The 24652-nt window shown below is 41.2% G+C and overlaps 1 protein-coding gene across 5 annotated transcripts in view; it reads left to right on the top strand.

The window, feature by feature from the left end:
• The window catches only part of cdh22 (cadherin 22), a 252061-nt gene that overhangs the window by 160864 nt on the left and 66545 nt on the right, over window positions 1-24652 (top strand). For all 5 annotated transcript variants that reach the window (XM_090242334.1, XM_090242335.1, XM_036984156.2 and 2 more), the window contains 5 exons: window positions 1956-2123; window positions 4783-4970; window positions 10842-11098; window positions 13282-13418; window positions 21931-22052. In XM_090242334.1, coding sequence (XP_090098460.1) covers window positions 1956-2123; window positions 4783-4970; window positions 10842-11098; window positions 13282-13418; window positions 21931-22052 — 872 coding nt within the window. The remainder of the gene's footprint in view (window positions 1-1955; window positions 2124-4782; window positions 4971-10841; window positions 11099-13281; window positions 13419-21930; window positions 22053-24652) is intronic.

Raw genomic sequence — 24652 nt, 5'->3', positions numbered from 1 at the left:
AATATATTTTAATTCCATTTTTTAAGGCAACAAAATAGGAAAAATGCCAAGGGGGTGAATACTTTTTGCAAGCCACTGTAAATACATACATATGTAACCGGTGTGAAATGGATAGCTAGTTAGCGGGGTGCGCTCTAATAGAGTTTCAATCGGTGGCGTCACTTGCTCTGAGACCTTGAAGGGGTTGTTTCCCTTGTTCTGCAAGGGCTGTGGCTTTTGTGGAGCGATAAGTAACGATGCTTCGAGGTTGACTGTTGTCGATGTGTGCCAAGGGTCCCTGGTTTGAGCCCAGGTAGGGAAGAGGAGAAGGACGGAAGGAACACTGTTGCACATACATAACATATACAGATAATTAAATACAGAAAAATTAAACAGAAGGCCTTTGAACCCAGTGTGGCACAAAGAGGAGATTCATGTGGTTCATTGTGAGTCTAGGATCTGTATCTAAATATAAAGTATATGGGTGGAAATTGCACTGAAAGGAGCAGAATTTCACCACTTGCCCTGGTTTTCTATTTTCTTTTCTGTTTTAAAATATTGTACTTGGCCCTGAGGATGGGTCACACTTTGCATAGTCCGGATTATATCAACAAACTATCTTTTGATAAGCAACTGCTTGCTACGGTTAGAGTTAAGTTTAGAATAAGGGTAAGGGTTAAGATTAGGCTAGGGTTAGGGTAAGGGTTAAGTTTGGCGTTAGGATAAGGGTCAAGGTTAGAGCTAGGTTTAGTAGATAGTTAGTTGAAATGTTACTGATAGAGCATCTACGGATGGACTATCCAAATAAAGTGTTAGCTGAGGATGTAATTCAGATTGAGCTCTGGCTGTATACTGCCAATGGTACGGGGACGTTATTTTCCACCAGGTTCTTGGAGAAACATACCTTGGAAGATAAAGGGGAAACATATTGTATGGAGAAAATACACATGGTGCTCCTCGAACTACAATTAGCTGGTATTTGTCATTACACTGTCATGGTTTTAGAATGTCCACCATGTAAATTAGTTATGGTGATCTGACCTCAGTCATGTTGTCTTCAGATTAGTTTAACCCCTTTCAACTCCAGGGATTGTACTGATATGGAAATGCCCAAATGTAGATGCTAATAACTTAACGTACTGTTTAGGAGAAGGATATGCAGTGCCATTATATTGATCAGAACAAATGTGAGATTAAGACATTTCCAAGTCTTATCATTGGCGAAATATTGTATATTTGTTCATACCGGTATGAAATAGAAGGGGGCCACCAAAAATTAAAATTTTTTTAACCTCAGACTAATCCACTTCCAACTATAGTTACTTCAGTAGAAACATAAACCTGGCTAAACACAGCAGTAGGTCTGTACTCCAAGGGCGTTGTTAAAGCATCGGAACAAAATGCTCACTGGAGTAGGATTAAGACAACTCATGAGATTGTTGTGGTTTTCTCTCTTAAATCCACTCCTCTCCGACTGCCAGAGAAAGACGTGCACAGGCTTTTTTGACGGAACATAAGCCTCATTCTTCAATTGTGTGTGCCTTCATTTTGGCCCATATATATTATGAATTTTAATAGAGCTCAGCCATAAGGATCTGTGCATGGAGCCACGGATGTGACACAATCTACTCTATCAAGAAGAGCCGAGAGGGGGAAATGGAATGTGCCGCACTTGTGCCTCTAATAGGCTGTGTTTACACAGGAAGCCCAATTCTAAAATTAAAAAAATACCCTAATTGGTCTTTTGACTAATCACTTCCAATCTTTTCACATCAGGTCTTTTTCAGAGCTGATATGTTTGGTAAAAATACCAATTAGTGAAAAAAAGATCAGAATTGGGCTGCCTGTGTAAACTCAGTCAGAGAGTGCTTAGCTGAAATTGATATTTGCGACCAGAGAAGATGTAACGGGCTATCGTATATGAGAGCTAAGAGCTAACTTGACCTTTCCCTTTGGATCTCTCTCTCTCTTATCAGGACTGATTCGGACGGCTGTGGCAGATCTGGACCGGGAGACGCAGGATCGCTATGAGCTGGTCGTCATGGCAACCGATATGGCAGGCCAAATGGGTGGTCTTTCCGGCTCCACCACGGTGACCATAGTGATCACAGATGTTAATGACAACCCACCACGCTTTCCGCAGAGTGAGTCACTCTCATATTGATGGCAGTGGTGAACTTGCACCAGTCAGTAATAGAAGTACCCCCATCAGTAATAGAAGTACCCCATCAGTAATAGCAGTACCCCATCAGTAATATAAATACCCCATCAGTAATAGCAGTACCCCATCAGTAATAGAAGTACCCCCATCAGTAATAGAAGTACCACCATCAGTAATATAAGTACCCCATCAGTAATATAAATACCCCATCAGTAATAGAAGAACCCCATCAATAATAGCAGTACCCCATCAGTAATAGAAGTACCCCCATCAATAATAGCAGTACCCCATCAGTAATAGAAGTACCCCCATCAATAATAGCAGTACCCCATCAGTAATAGAAGTACCCCCGTCAGTAATAGAAGTAATGGACTACATGGAGTGGTCAGAAGCACTCTGAGAAAATCATTTCACTTTATATTTATCCACATGTCAAACACTCCGCTAAGAAGGGTTAGACAATCATCTGATGAAAGCGGTTTTGGGAGTTTCCATATGTCTGCATACGATAAGATGGAGCCGATTTTAACAATTTTAACATTCCAGTGGTATGGATTTATGTTGGGGACATCCGTTATTTATCAGCTGGAGAAAGGTCAAAGGCCATAATGTAATAACATTATGGTCAATATACAGAACCCTGTTTGAATACTAGTAGAGTGTTTATTATCCCCGGGGAGCAATTCATTTTGTAGCACGTAGTAAAAACACATTGAACACATGAATATAAATATACACTAAAGCAATGCATACAGCCATATGTACACAGCTAACAGTAACAATACAGCTTATGGAGAAAGCTGATAGCAGCTGGCATGAAGTTTAGACCTATTAGTTTTGAACGTGGGGAGTCTGTATCTGCGCTTTGAGAGAAGCAACATAAATTCATCAAGCAAGGGCTGCTGTGTGTCCCTCAGAATGTATTGTGCCATGAGTGTCACTGGTGGCTGATACTACAGGTGAGAAAGGTCTGAAAGGTCAGTTAAGTTGATGATCCAGCTACTTTGTTTCACAATGTTACCCAGCCTGTTCTGACTGTTTAAATTCAGAATTCGAAAACAGCAGATCATATTGAATGTTAAAATGGATGCATTACTACAGAAGTCTTTCCTTCCTACCTATTTAATCAGGAACTTAGGCTGTAAAAATGCTTTGTAATTATTTAGAATTCTGAAACTTTTCTATTTGATTTCTCAGATTGTATTCGATAAATTAATCTCAGGTGAACCAATTTGGACCCAGCTTGTACTTCTCGCTACAGCAAAAAAAAAAGACAAATTCCAGTTCAAATGTGTATTATATTTCATTGTACATTTCACAATGGTGCTCAGTAAAAGGATGTTTTACTTTAATCTGTATTTCCTGCTGGGGGAAATCTTACCTATGACACTAGTACATGATTTAGAAACTTCAACAACCCTTTCTATTGTACCCTGGACATCTTAGTGGAATTGAATGTTTAGTTCTTTTGTAAACCCTCTGCATATAACTAGCTCATAACGAATGACAGAAAAAGGCACTTCCTGTTAAGACTCCAGACTCCATAGCCTATGAATAGCGGTGTTATTGCTCTTTCCCACTTTTCCTCTCCCACTTTTGTGAGATAAACAACAATACATGTTATTAAAGCTAAGAGAGCTCAGTCTAAGTTCAGGTGTCGTGACGCTCCAGTCGTGACGGTCTCATAGCTTTGTCTCACATAATCTAATTTTGTTTCCTGGCTGTCGCCTATGTGATTTTCTCTCTTCTATAACTTCCTTTCGAAATGCTGTCTGCGGTTCGAGGATACATAGTTTTATTAGAAAAGAACAGGGTTGTATGACATGTGCAGCTGTTTTATTTATGTGTCCTACAGGGTTGGGGTCAATTCCATTTAAATTTCCTTCATTCAGGAATTAAACAGAAATTCCAATTCCAACTAAATATTTTCATAGAGAATCATTGAGGAAAATTGTAATTGTAATTTCCGTTTTGAATTGACTGAATTGAAATGTAATTGACCCCTGCGCTGATATCTCACACAAAATGTGGCTTTGTGCTGTGGAAGTGCTGTGGTCAACAAAAAGTGGATTAGAAATTTTACAGGAGGATATTAAAAGAGTAAGCGTAAAACCTTCCATACATAGACTCCATGCCTTGCCAATGATCACTCGGGGTCAGCATCTTTACCAGACGTGGTTAACATAATCGCATAGTGCCTTGGTCTAGCCTTGTTCAAACATGAGCAAAGATCCAGTGCATTACTTAAAGGGGATTCTGAGGGCCAATTGGGTTAAAGGTCAAGCTTTGGGGGTGGATGGATTCATGAGCAACTAAGTTGGCTCTACAGAATAAAAATCCTGGGTGAATTCTCTTTTTGCTGAATTGTCTTGGCAATGGGAAGAGTGCTCTTACATACAGTAAATGGTGGGCTTGTATGTATTGAATACATTTGTCCTTCTTCCACTTCCTTCCTCTCATCTTCACCATCTACTCTACCTCTTCATCTTCTCGTTAACCTTCTCCTTCTCTTCCTCCTCCCTGTCTTCACGCTTCCCCTAATCTTCATCCTCCACGCTCCTGTCATCTTTCTCTTCACCCTTTTACATTATCTCTCCTCTTCTTCCCTCCTTTTCCACCTACTCCCCATTCCCCTCCTTCAGAGATGTACCAGTTTTCGGTGTCTGAGGGGGCGGCCGTGGGGACACCAGTGGGGAGGGTGATCGCCACGGACGCGGACATGGGGGGGAACACGGACATGAGCTACCTGATCAAAGACGAGGATGGCGGGGAACTCTTCAAGGTTACCACCGACGGAGACACACAGGAAGCCGTCATCACTATCAAAAAGGTGGGAGTAGAATGAAGCTGATTTTAGATCAGTTTGGATTTGGGGCCAGCGATAGCCTCAAGGTTAATGTAGCGGGCCAGCAACCGGAGGGTTGCCGGTTAAAATCCCAGTGCTGACTGTGTGGGAAAAAAATCTGTCAGGAGTGAGCAGGCAACTGGAGGGTTGCTGGCAGTAATATCTCAGGTGCCACCTATCGCCAATTTTTCCTTGAGCAAGGACCTAAACTGCTCATTGGGCCCTGCGGCTACCCTCTGCTCCAGCCATTGTAATGTTTAAGTCGGAGCATTTGAGTTAAATCAAATCAAAATGTGTTGGTTGCTTACACAGATTTGCAAATGTTATAGCATGTATTTTATATTTATATTTTAGATTCTTCAAAGTAGCCACCCTTTGCCTTGATGACAGTTTTGAACACTCTTCGCATTCTCTCAACCAGCTTCACTTGGAATGCTTTTCCAGCAGTCTTGAAGGAGTTCCCACATACATGTATGCTGAGCACTTGTTGGCTGCTTTTCCTTCACTCTGCTGTCCAACTCATCCAAAACCATCTCAATTGGGTTGAGGTTGGGTGATTGTGGAGGCCAGGTCATCTGATTCAGCACTCCATCACTCTCCTTCTTGGTCAAATGGCCCTTACACAGCCTGGAGTTGTGTTGGGTCATTTTCCGGTTGAAAAACAAATGATAGTTCCACTAACTGCAAACCAGATGGGATGGCGTATCGCTGCAGAATGCTGTGTTGGCCATTCTGGTTAAGTGTGCCTTGAATTCTAAATAAATCACAGACAGTGTCAACAACAAAAATCACAGACAGTGTCACCAGCAAAGCACCATCACACCTCCTCCTCCATGCTTCACGGTGCGAACTTCACATGTGGAGATTATCCGTCCACCTACTGTGTGTCTCAAAGACACGGCGGTTGGAACCAAAAATCTCCATTTTGTACTCATCAGAGCAAAGGAAAAATGTCCACCGGTCTAATGTTCATTGCTCGTGTTTCTTGGCCCAAGCAAGTTTCATCTTCTTATTGGTGTCCTTTAGTTGTAGTTTCTTTGCAGCAATTCGACCATGACGGCCTGACTAACACAGTTTCTTCTGAACAGTTGATGTTGAGATGTTTCTGTTACTTGAACTCTGTGAAGCATTTTTTGGGGCTGCAATTTCTAAGGTTGGTAACTCTAATGAACTTATCCTCTGCAACAGAGGTAACTCTGGGTCTTCCTTTCCTGTGGCGGTCCTCATGAGAGCAAGTATCCTCATAGCCCTTGATGGTTTTTGCGATTGCACTTGATGAAACTTGACATTTTCATGTCTTAAAGTAATGATGGAATGTTGTTTTTCTTTGCTTATTTGAGCTGTTCTTGCCATAATATGGACTTGGTCTTTTACCAAGTAGGGATATCTTCTGTTTACCACCCACCCCTACCTTGTCACAGCACAACTGATTGGCTCAAATGCATTAAGAAGGAAAGACATTTCACAAATTTACTTTTAACAAGGCACACCTGTTAATCGAATTGCATTCCAGGTGACTACCTCATGAAGCTGGTTGAGAGAATTCCAAGAGTGTGTTGTCAAAGCTGTCATCAAGGCAAAGAAGAATCTCAAATATAAAATATATTTTGATTTGTTTAACAGTTTTTTGGATACTGCATGATTCCAAATGCATTACGTCATAGTTTTGATATCTTCACTATTATTCTACAATGTAGAAAATAGTAAAACATAAAGAAAACCCTTGGATGAGTAGGTGTGTCCAAACTTTTGACTAATACTGTATATATACGGTACAGTCAGTGCCTTCAGAAAGTATTTACGTCACACCCCTAGACTTTTTCCAAATGTTGCTGTTTTAGCCTGAATTTAAAATAGATTAAATATAGATGTTTTTTTGTTACTGGCCTACACACAATACCCCATAATATCAAAGTGGAATTATGTATTTCACCATTTTTACAAGTTAATGAAATCCTGAAGTGTCTTAAGTCAATAAGTTTTCAACCCCTTTGTTATGGCAAGCCATAATAAGTTCAGGAGTAAAAATGTGTAAGTTGCATGGACTCACTGTGTACAATAATAGTGATTAACATGATTTTTGAATGACTACCTCATCTCTGTACCCCCACATACAAGTATCTGTAAGGTCCCTCAGTCGAGCAGTGAATTTCAAATACAGATTAACCACAAAGACCAGGGAGGTTTTCCAATGCCCCGGAGAGGAAGGAAACGGCTCAGGGATTTCACAATGAGGCCAATGGTGACTTTAATCCTTAACAGTCATGATTCCATCTACAGTAAGTAAGATACAAAAATCCCCATCAAAATCCTTCAGTTTAAGCTAGAGATATCAGGTTTTTTTCATCCGCCTATATCAGTGCCCGAGCTACAGTACAGCGGAGTTTGTCAGACCATGAGACATCCAGAAAATCCATCTTCACACAAAATGTCTGTATCGTCCGAACGGTTTGGCTTAACTATTATGACCCCTTGTAACAGAATTCCTCTTCTTCAGAGGAGGAGTAGCAATGATTAGAGCAATGTGCAGCGTGGTAAGTATCCATAATGATATATTTAATAAATCAACAGAACACTGAACAAAATTACAACAGTACAAACAAACATCCGAAATGGTGAAACCACTAACACAGGATACAACCACCCACAAAACACAAGTGGGAAAAGGCTACCTAGGTATGGCTCCCAATCAGAGACAACGACTGACACCTGCCTCTGATTGAGAACCATACGAGGCCAAACACATAGAAATATAACAACAGAACAAAACATAGAAAAACAACATAGAATGCCCACCCCAACTCACGCCCTGACCAACTAAAATAAAGACGTAAAAAGGAACTAAGGTCAGAACGTGACACCCCTCTATGGAAAGGGGAGACTCTCACGAAGACGATGTTGTTCTTCATTTTGCTCTACGGCCCCAACAAGTGTCACGGGACTCGTCTGAAGTCGGTGACGCTGATGTGCCAACTTCTGTCTGTGGTGTCCGAACCGTTTGAGCTACAAACTAATATCACCTCACTATAGAAAGGTGAGACTCACGAACACTGAGCTTTCTTGTATCTTCTAAATATAGGAAGACATTTCAAGACCTCATTCCTTTTTTAAATGTATTTGTTTACTCTTTTTTTTTTTTACCATTCATGAATATGTTATTTCATGTGTTTCTATGGGCTTCTATGGGCTTTAATAGTAAAGGCCGAAATCAATTTTTTTTATATAATTCTTTTTTTTTTTTAAGAAGGAAAATATTCCAAAACATGCATTCTGTTTGCAACAGGGCACTAAAGTAATACTGAAAAAATGTGGCAAAGCAATTAACTTTTTGTCCTTACAAAATCCAATACAACACATTACTAAGTACCACTCTCCATATTTTAAAGCATAGTGGTGGTTGCATCATGTTATGGGTATGCTTGTAACTTGTTAAGGACTGGGGAGTTTTTCGGAATTAAAAGGCAAACGGAATGGAGCTAAGTACAGGCAAAATCCTAGAGGGAAACCTGGTTCATTTTGCTTTCCACCAGACACTGGGAGATGAATTCACCTTTCAGCGGGACAATAACCTAAAACACAAGGCCAAATCTACACTGGAGTTGCTTACCAAGAAGACGGTGAATGTTCCTGAGTGGTCGAGTTACAGTTTTGACTGAAATCATTATGAAAATTTATAGCAAGACCTGAAAATTGTTGTCTAGCAATAATCAACAACCTCTTTGACAGAGCTTGAAATATTCTGAAAAGAATAATGGGCAAATGTTGCACAATCCAGTTTAGAAAGCCCAGAGACTTACCCAGAAAGACTCACAGCTGTAATCACTGCCAATGTTGATTCTAACATGTATTGATTCAGGGGGTTGAATACTTATCTAATAAAGATACAGTGGGGAGAACAAGTATTTCATACACTGCCGATTTTGCAGGTTTTCCTATTTACAAAGCATGTAGAGGTCTGTAATTGTTATCATAGGTACACTTCAACTGTGAGAGACGGACTCTAAAACAAAATCCAGAAAATCACATTGTATGATTTTTAAATAATTAATTTGTATTTTATTGCATGACATAAGTATTTGATACACCAGAAAAGCAGAACTTAATATTTGGTATAGAAACCTTTGTTTGCAATAACAGAGATTATACGTTTCCTGTAGTTCTTGACCAGGTCTGCACACACTGCAGCAGGGATTTTGGCCCACTCCTCCATACAGACCAGATCCTTCAGGTTTCGGGGCTGTCGCTGGACAATACGGACTTTCAGCTCCCTCCAATGATTTTCTTTTGGGTTCAGGTCTGGAGACTGGCTAGGCCACTCCAGGACCTTGAGATGCTTCTTACAGAGCCACTCCTTAGTTGCCCTGGCTGTGTGTTTCGGGGTGTTGTCATGCTGGAAGACCCAGCCACGACCCATCTTCAATGCTCTTACTGAGGGAATGAGGTTGTTGGCCAAGATCTCGCTATACATGGCCCCATCCATCCTCCCCTCAATACGGTGCAGTCGTCCTTTCCCCTTTGCAGAAAAGCATCCGCAAAGAATGATGTTTCCACCTCCATGCTTCACGGTTGGGATGGTGTTCTTGGGGTTGTACTCATCCTTCTTCTTCCTCCAAACACGACGAGTTTACACCAAAAATATATATTTTTGTCTCATCAGACCACATGACCTTCTCCCATTCCTCCTCTGGATCATCCAGATGGTCATTGGCAAACTTCCGACGGGCCTGGACATGCGCTAGCTTGATCAAGGGGACCTTGCGTGCGCTGAAGGATTTTAATCCATGACGGCATAGTGTGTTACTAATGGTTTTCTTTGAGACTGTGGTCCCAGCTCGCTTCAGGCCATTGACCAGGTCCTGGCTTGTAGTTCTGGGCTGATCCCTCTCCTTCCTCATGATCATTGATGCCCCACGAGGTGAGATCTTGCATGGAGCCCCAGACCGAGGGTGATTGACCGTCATCTTGAACTTCTTCCATTTTTGCGCCAACAGTTGTTGCCTTCTCACCAAGCTGCTTGCCTATTGTCCTGTAGCCCATCCCAGCTGGTCTACAATTTTATCCCTGATGTCCTTACACAGCTCTCTGGTCTTGGCCATTGTGGAGAGGTTGGAATCTGTTATTTAGTGTGTGGACAGGTGTCTTTTATACAGGTAACGAGTTCAAACAGGTGCAGTTAATACAGGTAATGAGTGGAGAACAGGAGGGATTCTTAAAGAAAAACTAACAGGACTGTGAGAGCCGGAATTCTTACTGGTTGGTAGGTGATCAAATACTTACTGTATGTCATGCAATAAAAATGCAAATTAATTACTTAAAAATCATACAATGTGATTTTCTGGATTTTGTTTTAGATTCCGCCTCTCACAGTTAAAGTGTACCTATGATAAAAATGACAGACCTCTACATACTTTGTAAGTAGGAAAACCTGCTAAATTGGCAGTGTATCAAATACTTGTTCTCCCCACTGTATATTCGTGTTTAATTTTTCATAAATGTTTTACAAATATTAGAATGTTTCTTCCACTTTGACATTACGAAGTATTTTTTGTAGATTGGCGACAAAAAACAAACAAATATATCCATTTGAATCCCACTTTGTAACGCAACAAAATGTGAAAAGAGTGAAGCGCTGTGGATACTTTCTGAAGGCATTGATAGTATGTGAATAGAAAAGGTTTGTACAGCAGTAGAGCTCAGATTTCCTTATTGCTGTTTAGGTATTTGATCGACATGGCAATCCTTATGTCTGCTCAGTTTACACTTAGGCACCCTATAGCGTTTGCCTGAGGAGTGAATTATTTCCCCTTAGAGTGACATGTCATTGCTTTAGTTCTTCCCTGTTTGTGCTCCGTTCAGCCACTGGACTTTGAGAGCAAGCGTACACACAACGTGGTGGTGGAGGCTGTCAACAAGCACGTGGACCCCCGATTTTTGGAGCTTGGATCTTTCCGCGACCAGACAATCGTGCGGGTCAGCGTAACTGACGCGGACGAGCCGCCTGTCTTCCTCCCTGCTGAGGGGGCAATCATGGAGGTCCAGGAGGATGCCAGGCTAGGTGCACTGGTGGGCACAGCTACAGCCAAGGACCCAGACAAGGAGAACGCACCTGTCAGGTATGAATCATGACTCCTTTTTTCAAATCCAATACAGTTTATTAGTTCATTCAGATAGTTCTTCATTAACTGCTTTAGATGGGTATGTACATATTTCTACAGATAAACCTACAGATAAGCCTAGAACTGCTAGAACTGGTTACAAGAACTGGTAGAGATATGGCTATAAGACTGGTAGTGATATAGCTATAATAAGACATACCATTAGTATAATGTATGCTTCACAAGTAAGGAAGGAAACTTTCAACGAATAGAAACATGTTCATAGCTACAAATGACCCGACCATCTGTTTACAATGCCATATAAGACCCCCAAATAAGGACTACATTACTGAATTTATGGGACTGATTTAAATGGCATCTTATATCAACAAACACAAGTTTAGATGTACATGGAGCTTGGGATTTGACATTCCTTTTTAAATATGGCAATAAACACACAATTGGAAGATCGCTCCACGACACAATTTGAATCATGAAAAGAATCACATTGAATCATGCCAGAATCACATTACTCTAGGCTACTGCATTGACTTTTGACCACGCTAGAGGATTCCTCAGTATCTCACACATCTTTGTGCGTTCGCACAGATCCCTATTTATGAGCAGAATGATATTATTTTGTGCCAGAGCCTCCACCTCAGGTCTTGGGTGGAGAAATAATAGCGGTGAGGCGAGTGGAGCTTCACGCTCACCGACACACACAGGCTGTGCAAATTACCTCTATTAAAAATGCATGAGGCTGAACTGAAAGTGCTCCAGGTGTAATAAAGTACAACACAATGGCAGTGCCACCGCCTGCTTGTTGGCAGGCGAGAGCCAACGGGTTCGAGGGTACCCTGGCGCTGCGCCATGCCCATCGGTACCACTTTAATCATCTCGATTGGACGGAACTAACCCCGACGCCTGGTGCCCAAGGGCCCATCACTCTCTCCCACACTCCTGTCACTCTGCTCCGGAGGGCACCGATCGGGTATTGCTGGACACTGGCTGGCACTAGCAGGCAGTAGCGGGCGCTGTACCAAGGGGGTAAGAGTTCCAGAGGAATGAACACAGCCTCTGGAAACAAAATATGGCCTCGTATGAACAGAAAATGTGTTTGTTTTGTTTGTTTGGCTCTTTATCAGGAAGATGGAATGGCGTCTTGAAACTGAAGTGTTTGGGTAGTTGTGTTTAGTGCTTACAGATCTTCTGGAAATGTGTACTTCTCCATTAATATATTAAAGGGATGGCATATCTTCAAATGTTATAAGATGCACTGGTAATATCTGGTAACATCTACATGAATTCCCTTCACCAACTACTATAGCAGTTTTGAAAGCTGAAATATAATTTGATGTAATTTACATAATTATTGTGTAGGTGTCACCGTTTGTCACTATTTCTTGCATAAATAAAATACATTTTAATGATAGCCTTAGCTATACGGTTTATTGATGTAGTGATGTTCTGTATAAACGTTGCAGCTATGAAATGTGTTGTTCCTTGTATAGACTACAGATTCAGAGCGGGCAGACTCTAATGTAATATAACTAGAATCATCTAACTGTGGATGCAGTATGCACCTCAACACCTAGACTGCATGAAGCTCATCTCACTGTAGCCCTTTTAGCTGACTTGTACAAAGACCCTACTGGTCCCTTTGATGAGCTTTTTGTCCAAAATGTAGAAAAGGAAATGATTATGCTCATAATATTCCATTAAAGTCCCGACGGGCACACGAGCCTGCTCAAGAGAAAAAAATAAACTACTCACAGGGTTTTGTTGGCTCTATACTCTTCTGAGCGCTCCTCGTGGAGCCAACCACAAGGATGTGCAAATGTATTTTGCTTTCATTGGAGTGCAACATGAAATATTCATTTGTATTTTTTCCCCTCCAGCATGGGCTGAAACCACAGACTTGTTTGGGGATGTAGGTGCAGTAGGGACACAAGCACTGTGACAGGTTTCCTATACAGATGCTAAATGGATAATTATTTTCATCCTCTTTTTAATCTGGCTCACAGTTTCCCCACATTTGAAAATGCTAATGTATAGCCATAATCTGATGTCAACGGCAACGGGCAATATCCCCATGGGCCACAGTGTTAGGGCAGCCACCGAAAAAGTATTGCAGATGGTTTAGAATTGGATTTTACACCGTTCAAATACGTACTCCCCTTTTTTCTCGCTCTCCCTACCAGGTTCTCCATTGACCGAAGTACAGACCAGGAGCAGATCTTCCACATTGATCCAGTATCGGGCGCCATCACCCTGGGCAAAATTCTGGACCGAGAGACGGCTGGCTGGCACAACATCACTGTGACAGCAGTGGAAGCAGGTATATGCTCCAGTTCTATGAATGTGTATTGCATTGTATACATAGAGAGACATAACATATTATAAGCCTTGTTATAAGATATTATAAAGGCTCATACATGTTTATAACAAGTTTTAAAGCATTTTAACTGTATGTTTTAAATGTTATCATATCTTCAAGTAAGAATTGGTAATATGCCTTTGACTGAGAGGCTGATACAGGGCCATGATACATAACACTATCATAAGAATGACATAGCACCTGTCATAACAGTTTATAACACCCAGCCTTGCCCCTATAGTAACTGAAATGATACTAATCTGAAGTTTAGTGTGTTTTGCCTTTTCATATATAATAAGGCTCTACGTGAAGTGATTGTTATGATATTGCTATGGAATCACAAATGACCGACAGATATCGTCAGCACCAACAAGCTGTCACGTAATCCAAAATAAAAGCAGAACACATGTAACGTTGTTTCATCTTGCTCAATACTTTTTCATTCGCAAAGAAAATGAAGAATGTAATACCCTGACGGTGGAGTAGCTGGTGGCAAGCTATTCTTATACCCTAAGAACTAAACGTCGTGCAGTGACAGGAATACACAGAGTACTTTTTCCAATCTTTGACAGATGAAGTGATGTTGGGATTGTATTGAAAGCACAAGAGATTGCATTCTGCATCTGGCTAGTAATATCTACCTGGCCTCACAGAATGAAATAAACAATTTCAGCACAACAACAGTGAATTCTACGTCTCTCTGTGTTTGTTTTTCTTCATTAAAGGGATAGTTTACCCAAATTACAAAATTACATATTGGTTTCCTTACCCTGTAAGAAGTTTATGGACAAGGTATGACAGCAATCCATGCTTTGGTTTAGCTTTCCTGGCACTGTTTCCACATGCTAAAGATTTAGCCTTCGTATGAAAAATCACATTCATGTCATGGGATAATATATTAGCATTTTTCATGCATCATGTTTAAATGATCTTTAAGTAAATGTGTTAAGCTTCACAATCAATTTTAGTTACTTTTTGATGATTTGGCCATGATGCGCTAAAAGTGCTCCTTTCAGTCCCATGATTTGAATTGGATTTGTGCCAAAAAAGGCTAAAATGTTAGCATGTGGAAACAGTGCTAGGGAAGCATAACCAAAGCATGGATTGTCATCATAACTCGCCCATAGACTGCTTAATGAAACCAATGTATAAGTTGTGTGAACTATCCCTTTAAGTGTAAAAACATAGCCTTATACTGTGTGTTATAGTTATACGTGTACGAATATAATTATTCATGGTAGGTTGAGATTGTTCTTACTCCAAGTGCTCTACACGACACATTTGTTTGCCTTGCAAGCAAACTTCTCACTCAAACATGTGGAGCAAATGAGTATTTGGGAGTCTTTCAGCATCTGCTTGGTGTTGTAATTCTCAAGACACATTGTTTGCCATTGTGCTCTTTCTCTCTGTGCTCACATTATGACATAGGCACATTTTAATGTTCATTTGCCATTTAATTGTGTGAGAGAGTCATTTGAGCCCATATCAGGCATAAACACAGGGCTGTACTTGACAGATAAAGCCCTTCCTTGCTTCTCTTTTTTTTTTTTTTTTTTTTACCAAGACAAACAAAGTCGACGGTTGACTTCATCAGAGATTCTCTCCAAATGTTTCTTATCGCCAGCGGCTCATTGATTCTCGAGCACATTGAGCAGGAGTCAAGAGAAGTGAAGCAGCAAACCACCAGAACAAAACTTTTTTAAATAACTCTTTCAACAGTTTTGTGCAACTTGGTTTAATGACTCCTCGGCTAGTTATGGTTGGAGTGGCAAAAGGTTGAATTGAACGAGGCCATTTTAAGATTACAGGAAAATAACATGACCCCTCATTATCCCCCAACCCCGTTATTGACATTAAAACCGTGTGATTGCTAGCTACAGTACATCAGCATTGTTGAATACTTTCTTGAATGAGGTCCATGGTTGGTCCTCATGTTGCAGGGGTGATTGAGCCTGATTAGTAATGAGCAAGGCCAGAACAACCAAACATATTATACTTTAAGAATGATATCACCATTTCAGAGGCAGTCATACAGCATTTTCTTCCTATCTCAACAAGGTATCAACTCAATTGTTTGCATTCACATATGCTTAAAAAATCCCCAGAACGTGTCTTAATTCAGAGCTTGAGACATCCAAAACTGTTCAATACCAGCTTTCAAGTGGTAAATACGAGTGTGAAACTTGGTTAGAAGCATTGTACCCCCAGTTTTCTTTGTTGGATATTTTGGAGTTTCCTAGTTCCGATTTGCGCATGAAGGCAGCATAAAGGCGGTTCCCTCTGCAGTGTACTGTATCAAGTTCTTCCCTCGATGGGAGACCAAAGAGCTGAGTAGTAGTGTCGAAAGCAGCTTTTTGCATCTTCTGCAGACTCTTGACAGACCTGTCGGGGAAGAATCCTATCAGGGCGGCAAGACTGACACATCATTTCAAAGACCTGTGATAGATAGTATGATATCACATTGCAAACTGTTTTTTTTTCCCCGAGACAGTTAAATATGGGGGAAATGTATACTTGTCCCACCCTTAGGGTAAAAAAGATACCTGAGTAGTTTGAAAGTCTTTATCTTACAAGAAAATATACTTAAAGCGAAGGTTTCACATTGCCCCTGACCTGGTGCAGACTGCTTCCTCTCAAATAAATATCTTAGAAGTATTGAAAAGTTGCAACTGTATAAAAGTAATATAAATATGACAAATAGCGGCCATTTTGTCTAATTGGATGCGACATACTGATGAATGTGAACACTTGAGAATTCATTTGCACAACACATTATGTGTTAGGCTGTGTAACAGTTCAAATGGGAAGGGAGATTATATAACAGAGGAAATTATTTATGCTTACCATTGAGCCAATGATGACGAAGGTGAGTTTGTTAGGATTCATTTAGTAATGGTACGCTGTGTGGGGGACATTTCAGACAGAATTTCAGACTGATCATACATCAGATGTCCATCCGAGCCACTGACCTGTGGGATTTGTCTGTGATTGTATAATCTACGTGATGTCCTTATCAAGTCTGCTTAGCGATATTAGCGAACTTTTGAATATTGTTTTTGTGTTCAATGTATCATGTCAGCCATTTGTATTTAATGGATTGGATGCATATTGTGCTTTTCCAAGTGTACAAAGCTCTTGACATTGTTCAGAGGTAACGCACCTCATCCACTACCATGTCTAGCACCTTTGTGTGAGGCTGTACGCCAATGCATTAGAAGTGTTTTTCCTAAAGGGACAATTCAGCAATTTAACATTTATTTTCTTACTTTGAAAGCAGTCTCTGGACAAGGAGTACTTTGGTTTTGTTAAAATGTAGCATTTAAAAAAAATATCTTTAGATTATTTGGGCATGAAATTTTAACCCCAGTGTGTATTCCAGTCACTTGTTGTCTTTCAAGGTCAAACAAATAGCTACATATGTATTGCTGAACTATCCCTTTGAGTTAACATTAGATTTTCACAGGACTGTACATTATTAACTGAACATTTCCGATTGAGTGTATGCATCCTCATGTGTTTTTGGTTAGTGGCACTATATAGTACAACTTCACATTTTGCGTTTTGATAGTGTTTAGTTTAGCTAGCAAAATGACCATATATGCTCCCATTCTCTGCTTCACTGTGCTTTCACCTCTGAAGGGAGGTAAAACAAAGACGGAATAACTCAGAGTCCATTCATATCCCCTTTTCCCTGTTGACCCAATTTACATTTAGAACAAACTGTTTCCTGTAGCAATCATCCTAAACTATTGTTCATGAATATACACAATCCCTTTATGTCTAAGCCCTGGTTATGTGGTATGGTGGTTCTGTGGCATTGTTATGTGGTATGGTGGTTCTGTGGCATTGTTATGTGGTATGGTGGTTCTGTGGTTTGGTGGTTCTGTGGCATTGTTATGTGGCATGGTGGTTCTGTGGCATGGTGGCTCTGTGGTATTGTTATGTGGTTCTGTGGTATGGTGGTTCTGTGGTATGGTGGTTCTGTGGTATTGTTATGTGGTATTGTGGTTCTGTGGTATGGTGGTTCTGTGGCATGGTGGCTCTGTGGTATTGTTATGTGGTATGGTGGTTCTGTGGCATTGTTATGTGGTATGGTGGTTCTGTGGTATGTGGTTCTGTGGTATGGTGGTTCTGTGGTATTGTGGTATGGTGGTTCTGTGGCATTGTTATGTGGTTCTGTGGTATGGTGGTTCTGGGGCATGGTGGTTCTGTGGCATTGTTATGTGGTTCTGTGGTATGGTGGTTCTGGGGCATGGTGGTTCTGTGGCATTGTTATGTGGTTCTGTGGTATGGTGGTTCTGTGGTATTGTTATGTGGCATTGTGGTTCTGTGGTATGGTGGTTCTGTGGTATGGTGGTTCTGTGGTATTGTGGTTCTGTGGTATGGTGGTTCTGTGGTATGGTGGTTCTGTGGTATTGTTATGTGGTATTGTGGTTCTGTGGTATGGTGGTTCTGTGGTATGGTGGTTCTGTGGTATTGTTATGTGGTATGGTGGTTCTATGGTATGGTGGTTATGTGGTATTGTGGTTATGTGGTATTGTTTGTTCTGTGGTATTGTTATGTGGTATTGTTATGTGGTATTGTGGTTCTGTGGTATGGTGGTTCTGTGGCATGGTGGTTCTGTGGCATTGTTATGTGGTATTGTTTGTTCTGTGGTATTGTGGTTATGTGGTATTGTTTGTTCTGTGGTATTGTTATGTGGTATTGTTATGTGGTATTGTGGTTCTGTGGTATGGTGGTTCTGTGGCATGGTGGTTCTGTGGCATTGTTATGTGGTATGGTGGTTATGTGGTATGGTGGTTCTGTGGTATGGTGGTTCTGTGGTATGGTGGTTCTGTGGTATTGTTTGTTCTGTGGTATTGTTATGTGGTATTGTGGTTATGTTGTATTGTGGTTATGTGGTATTGTGGTTCTGTGGTATGGTGGTTCTGTGGTATGGTGGTTATGTGGTATGGTGGTTATGTGGTATGGTGGTTCTGTGGTATTGTGGTTATGTGGTATGGTGGTTCTGTGGCATTGTTATGTGGTATGGTGGTTCTATGGTATTGTGGTTATGTGGTATGGTGGTTCTATGGTATGGTGGTTATGTGGTATGGTGGTTCTGTGGCATTGTTATGTGGTATGGTGGTTCTATGGTATTGTGGTTATGTGGTATTGTGGTTATGTGGTATTGTGGTTATGTGGTATGGTGGTTCTGTGGTATGGTGGTTGTGTGTTATTTTGTATCTTTATTTAACTAGACAAGTCAGTTAAGAACAAATTCTTATTTTCAATGACGCCCTAGGAACAATGGGTTAACTGCCTGTTCAGGGGCAGAACGACAGATTTGTACCTTGTCTGCTCGGGGTTTGAACTTGCAACCTTCCGGTTACTAGTCCAACGCTCTAACCAGTATGATGGTTATGTGGTATGGTGGTTCTGTGGCATGGTGGTCATGGGCTTCCTTTACAAACTCTCTGAAGAAGACTCTCAGTATAATGTTATTTCAGCAAGAAATCTGCTATCGAGATGTTTAACATCTGCTGAGCAGCCACCAGATGTTCAGCGTGTCAATAATCTGTTGAAATCCACTTTCTTCATGTCTCTGATATTTCTTCAAGACAAATTTAGAACAGATCAGCTCACCAGTGAGACAAATAAAAACAGTCTGCTGAAAACGGCAGTGGATCCCCCCCACTGAGGGTTAAAGTGACCAATGACCCAGTTTTCCAATGTTTCTCAGTTTTCCAATGTTTCTCAGTTTTCCAATGTTTCTCAGTTTCCCAATTTTTCCTCAGTTTCCCAATGTTCCTCAGTTTCCCAATGTTATCAGTTTCCCAATGTTCCTCAGTTTCCCAATGTTCCTCAGTTTCCCAATGTTATCAGTTTCCCAATGTTCCTCAGTTTCCCAATGTTCCTCAGTTTCCCAATGACCGAATTTCCCAATGTACCCAGTTTCCGCTTTTATTTTTTGTTTGTGGGATTGAAATGTAATGCGCACTGATTATTTCCATTCTCCTATCTGCTCTGTAGGTCCACTGTGGAGGGCTGAATTAAGGTAGATAAGACTGTGAGAGCACATCCATTTATATTCTTGCTGCTCAGGCAAAAACCACTCAATTAAAATATAGCATTGATGTGAGGATTATGCTATTAGTGGAGTGAGTATTCTCATCAGCACTACTACCACTGCAATGAAAAGCAAGCGATAGCTAGGAAATGTGTGCAGTAGGATGGCATGGGCTATCTGGGACATCTGGGCTATATAGGATATCTGGGCTATCTGGGACATCTGGGCTATATAGGGTAACTGGGCTATCTGGGACATCTGGGCTATATGGGGTATCTTGGCAGTCTGGGCTATATGGGGCATCTGGGCTATATGGGGTATATGGGCTATATGGGGTATATGGGCTATATGGGGTATCTGGGCTATATGGGGTATCTGGTCTATAAGAGGTATATGGGCTATATGGGGAATATGGGGTATATGGGCTATATCGGCTATATGGGGTATTTGGGCTATATGGGGTATATGGTCTATATGGGGTATCTGGGCAGTCTGGGCTATATAGGGCGTCTGGGCTATATGGGGTATCTGGGGTACCTGGGCAGTCTGGGCTATATGGGGCGTCTGGGCTAAATGTGGTACCTGGGCAGTCTGGGCTATATGGGGTACCTGTGCTATATGGGGTATCTGGGCTATATGGGGTACCTGGTATCTGGGCTATTCTGGTATTCATGGGCTATCTGGAGTATCTGGTCTATATGGATTACCTGGGCTATATGGGGTACCGGGTATCTTGGCTATCTGGGGTACCTGGGCTATCTGGAGTACCTGGTCTATATAGAGTTTCTTGGCTATCTGGGGTACCTGGTCTATATGGGCTATCTGGGCTATCTGGGTTACCTGGGCTATCTGGGGTACCTGGTCTATATAGAGTATCTTGGCTATATGGACTATCTGGGCTATATGGCGTACCTGGTCTATATAGAGTATCTTGGCTATCTAGGGTATCTGGTCTATATGGACTATCTGGGTTATCTGGGGTACCTGGGCTATATGGAGTACCTGGTCTATATTGAGTATCTTGGCTATCTGGGGTACATGGGCAATATGGAGTATCTTGGCTATCTGGGGTACCTGGGCTTTCTGGGGTACGTGGTCTATATGGACTATCTGGGCTATATGGAGTATCTTGGCTATCTGGGGTACCTGGTCTATATGGATTATCTGGGCTATCTGGGGTACCTGGTCTATATGGAGTATCTGGGCTATCTGGGCAGCTGCAGAACACTGATTGAAGACTGCAGTTTAGACCATGTTGAAATCTTACGGTGTATTTTTCCAGCCACATCACTGTTTATTGTTTACCAAAACAGTGGCGCGCATTGTTGTTGTTTGTACTGCATTTCGTGTTATGGATTTGAAACTGTAAACGTCTGACAATTAAAGAGACATATCTAAATGTACACACTCTTACATATGTAGATATGTTAGAACATAATTACATCCTGTAGATACTGAGATTGCACATGAGATTGCAGTGATGACTCACTTTCAACTAAATTGACTCACGTTTGAAGCACCCCCACTGTAAACTGGTTCAGAAGCAAAATGGAAACTCGTCAAACATAATCAAATAATTAGGAATTGGAATTAAAATGCAACGAGAAGTCGGAGTGCCGAACCCACAGAGTCTTGTAATTAGGGTAGTAGTAACTAATTTGAAGTGGATTTTGATTGCGCTAATTATGTAATCGTCTCCCCTCCCTCATTTCGATGTGGTCTTTTAAGACGTTTGCGGGAGAATAGGGGTGTGCACTCGTTGCTTTGTTAATCTTTTAACAAGGGCGTGATCAAAATAATTTACAACACATTATTAAGTGCATTAATTCATATTTCAACAATTAAGTCAGACCCCTGGTGTACTCTAATCATTAAACTTGTAATTTTGTATTTATTCATTATTTGATAGCTGGAGCTCTGATATGAAAATGGGCTCGCTCATTTGTGGTAGCCCTGACTCGTGTCAGAAAAGTGTTATCCTGGTAATGGAGGTAATTTCAGGACACATTAAAAACTGTCATCACTTAGTGAAAATGCACAAGCTGACTGATGGCTTCATTGGGTAAAGGTTGTCTTTCGTACATTCTTCCTTTGAACACAACAATCAACCGTATGTCATCTCTCAACCGTGTGTTTATAAGAGGATGCACTACACAATGTTATGACCTGTTTTCTCAGAACTCAGTCAGCTTTGTACCTCAGAAAGCTATACTGTAGATATGATGTACAGTTTTGGTTGGTAGAAAATATTTATTTAACTCACTTTCTTTGCAATTATAGACATTGGCGGTTCTGACCGTAGCAATGTCCAGTTCATTTTGTCAGTACCATAGAGTACTGTTGTAGTACACATTAGAACAGTACAAAATCACTATTGTGTAAAATATTCAATACTAACACTGTAAATGAATCTTCTCTTTGTAGATAATGTATCCCAGATATCCCATTCGTCAGTGAGCATTCGTATCCTGGACGTGAACGATAACCCTCCTGAACTGGCCAGACCTTACGAGGCGTCCATCTGTGAGGACATTAAGCCGGGTCAGGTAAGGGCAAATTCTAACGTAATGCATTATTACCATGTAACTAATGTGTTACAACATACTCACTAGAGCTTAATGCAGTGTTTCCAAAACATGGTCCTGGGGGCCCCCCTTGGGTGCATGTTTTGGTTTTTGCCCTAGCATGACACAGCTGATTCAAATAGCATGCTAATCATCAAGCTTTGATTATTTGAGTCCGTGGTGTAGTGCTAGTGGGGGGTTGGACGAGTTTGGGATATCCTGTCTTAATGGACTACAAAGTGCTTGCTGTGTGAATGCTGTGTGTGAATGAAGTTGTTAGTATTTCCTGTCATAAGAATAATCTGAGTACAACAGCAAGAGGGGACGAATTAAACAAATCCCATTGAGGAACTGACTTCATTGAAAATATTTTGTATTCATTTGGGATTTGTAAGGTGTACATCCAGAAATGCAATGTAATTTAACATCACTGCCTAGGACTTCAATATCACAGTTGTGAAACAGCCCATGGTTGCATTGTGCTACATCCAGTTTTGTTTAAGGAACTATGCAGCACCAACAATGCATCTCCTCATTTCAACTATCTCTGCTGCTTTAAATCTGAAAAGTTGTTTTCAAAACTGTGTGCAAAACGTAAATCCTTGGGGCCTTGCTATATACTAGTAGACCGTTGGATGCTTGCCACCTAAGAGTGGTCGGCAATAAGTTTGTGTTGGTTGTAGGGCACAGCCAATCATTTCCCCTCTTTGTCAGAATTGTTTCATTATCGCCTAGTTTCTCGTTTGGACCTTTTTCAATTGGACAGCATGATCTATTTGACACTTTGTTCCAAAGGCAATTTATAAATGCTGTTTTGGGCACAGGAAGCAGCTTGCCAAACTATTCTCATGCCAATACTTGAGTTATCAGTTATAAAAGGAAGATGTATTTATGTTTTCTTGACTGAAGAGGTAACAAAGAGCTGAATGTTTCGAAAACAAAAAGCATTGTATTTGGGACAAATAATTCGCTAAACCCCAATAAAATCTTTGAGCATGTTGAGGAGGCTAAACTGCTTGGAGTAACCCTGGATTGTAAACTGTCATGGTCAAAACCCATTTATTCAAGAGTAGCTAAAATGGGGAGATGTCTGCCCATAATAAAGTGCTGCTCTGCCTTCTTAACAATCAACAAGGAAGGTCCTACAGGCCCTAGTTTTGTCACACCTGGACTATTGTCCAGTTGTGTGGTTAGGTGCCACAAAAAAATGTACACGGAGAGCTGACATTAATATGTCAGTCTCTCCTGGCTCAAAGTAGAGGAGAGATTGACTTCATCGCTACTTGTATTTGTGAGAATTATTGACATATTGAATCCCCCGAGGTGTCTGTTTAAACTGCAAGCACACAGCGCAGACACCCATGCACACCCTGCAAGGCATGCCACCAGATGTCTCGTCACAGTACCCAAGTCCAGAACAGACTTTGGCAGGTGCATAGTACTACAGAGAGCCATGACTACATGGAACTCTATTCCACATCAAGTTACTCATGCAAACAGTAAAATCACACAGTGTGGAACGACTACACATGATTACATACACACTATCCACACACATACGCATGGATTTTGTGTTGTCGATATATAGTGCTATAGTAGATTAGTGGCCTGTGGGCACCTGTGTTGTGAAATCTGAGGGGAAATGTAATGTAATGTTTTTAATTGTACAGTGCATGCGGAAAGTATTCAGACCTCTTGACTTTTTCCACAATTTGTTACGTTACAGACTTATTCTAAAATTGATTAAATATTATTTTTTTTATCCTAATCAATCTACACACAACACTCCATAATGACAAAGCAAAAACAGCTTTTTCGAAAATTTTGCAAATTTATAAAAATAAAAATAAATTCCTTATTTACATAAGCATTCAGACCTTATAAGGTTCCACAGTTGACAGTGCATGTCAGAGCCTAAACCAAGCCATGAGATCAAAGGAAATTACCATACAGTTCCAAGACAGGATTGTGTCGGCACAGATCTGGGGGAAGGGTACCAGAAAAAATCTGCAGCATTGAAGGTCCCCAAGACAACACAGTGGCCACCATCATTGTTAAATGGAAGAAGTTTGGAAACACCAAGACTCTTCCTAGAGCAGACCGCCCAGCCAAACTGAGCAATCGGGGGAGAAGGACCTTGGCCAGTGAGGTGACCAAGAACCTGATGATCACTCTGACAGAGCTCCAGAGCACCTCTGTGCAGATGGGAGAACCTTCCAGAAGGACAACCATCTCTGCAGCTCTCCACCTATCAGGCCTTTATGGTAGTGTGGCCAGTGTACAGATCCTTGATGAAAACCTGCTCCAGAGCACTCAGGACCTCAGACTGGGGCAAAGGTTCTCCTTCCAACAGGACAACAATCATAAGCACACAGCCAAGACAATTCAGGAGTGGCTTCGGGACAAGTCTCTGAATGTCCTTGAGTGGCCCAGCCATAGCCCGGACTTGAACCCAATCAAACATCTCTGGAGAGACCTGAAAATAGCTGTGCAGTGACGCTCCCCATCCAACCTGACAGCGCTTGGAAGAGACTCCCCAAATACAGCTGTGCCAAGCTTATAGTGTGTCGATTGATGAGGAA

Source organism: Oncorhynchus mykiss, chromosome 7, assembly GCF_057628025.1.
Source record: "Oncorhynchus mykiss isolate SJ-2025 chromosome 7, ASM5762802v1, whole genome shotgun sequence".
Classification (NCBI taxonomy): Eukaryota; Metazoa; Chordata; class Actinopteri; order Salmoniformes; family Salmonidae; genus Oncorhynchus; species Oncorhynchus mykiss.
This window is presented reverse-complemented; position numbering and strand designations above follow the sequence as displayed.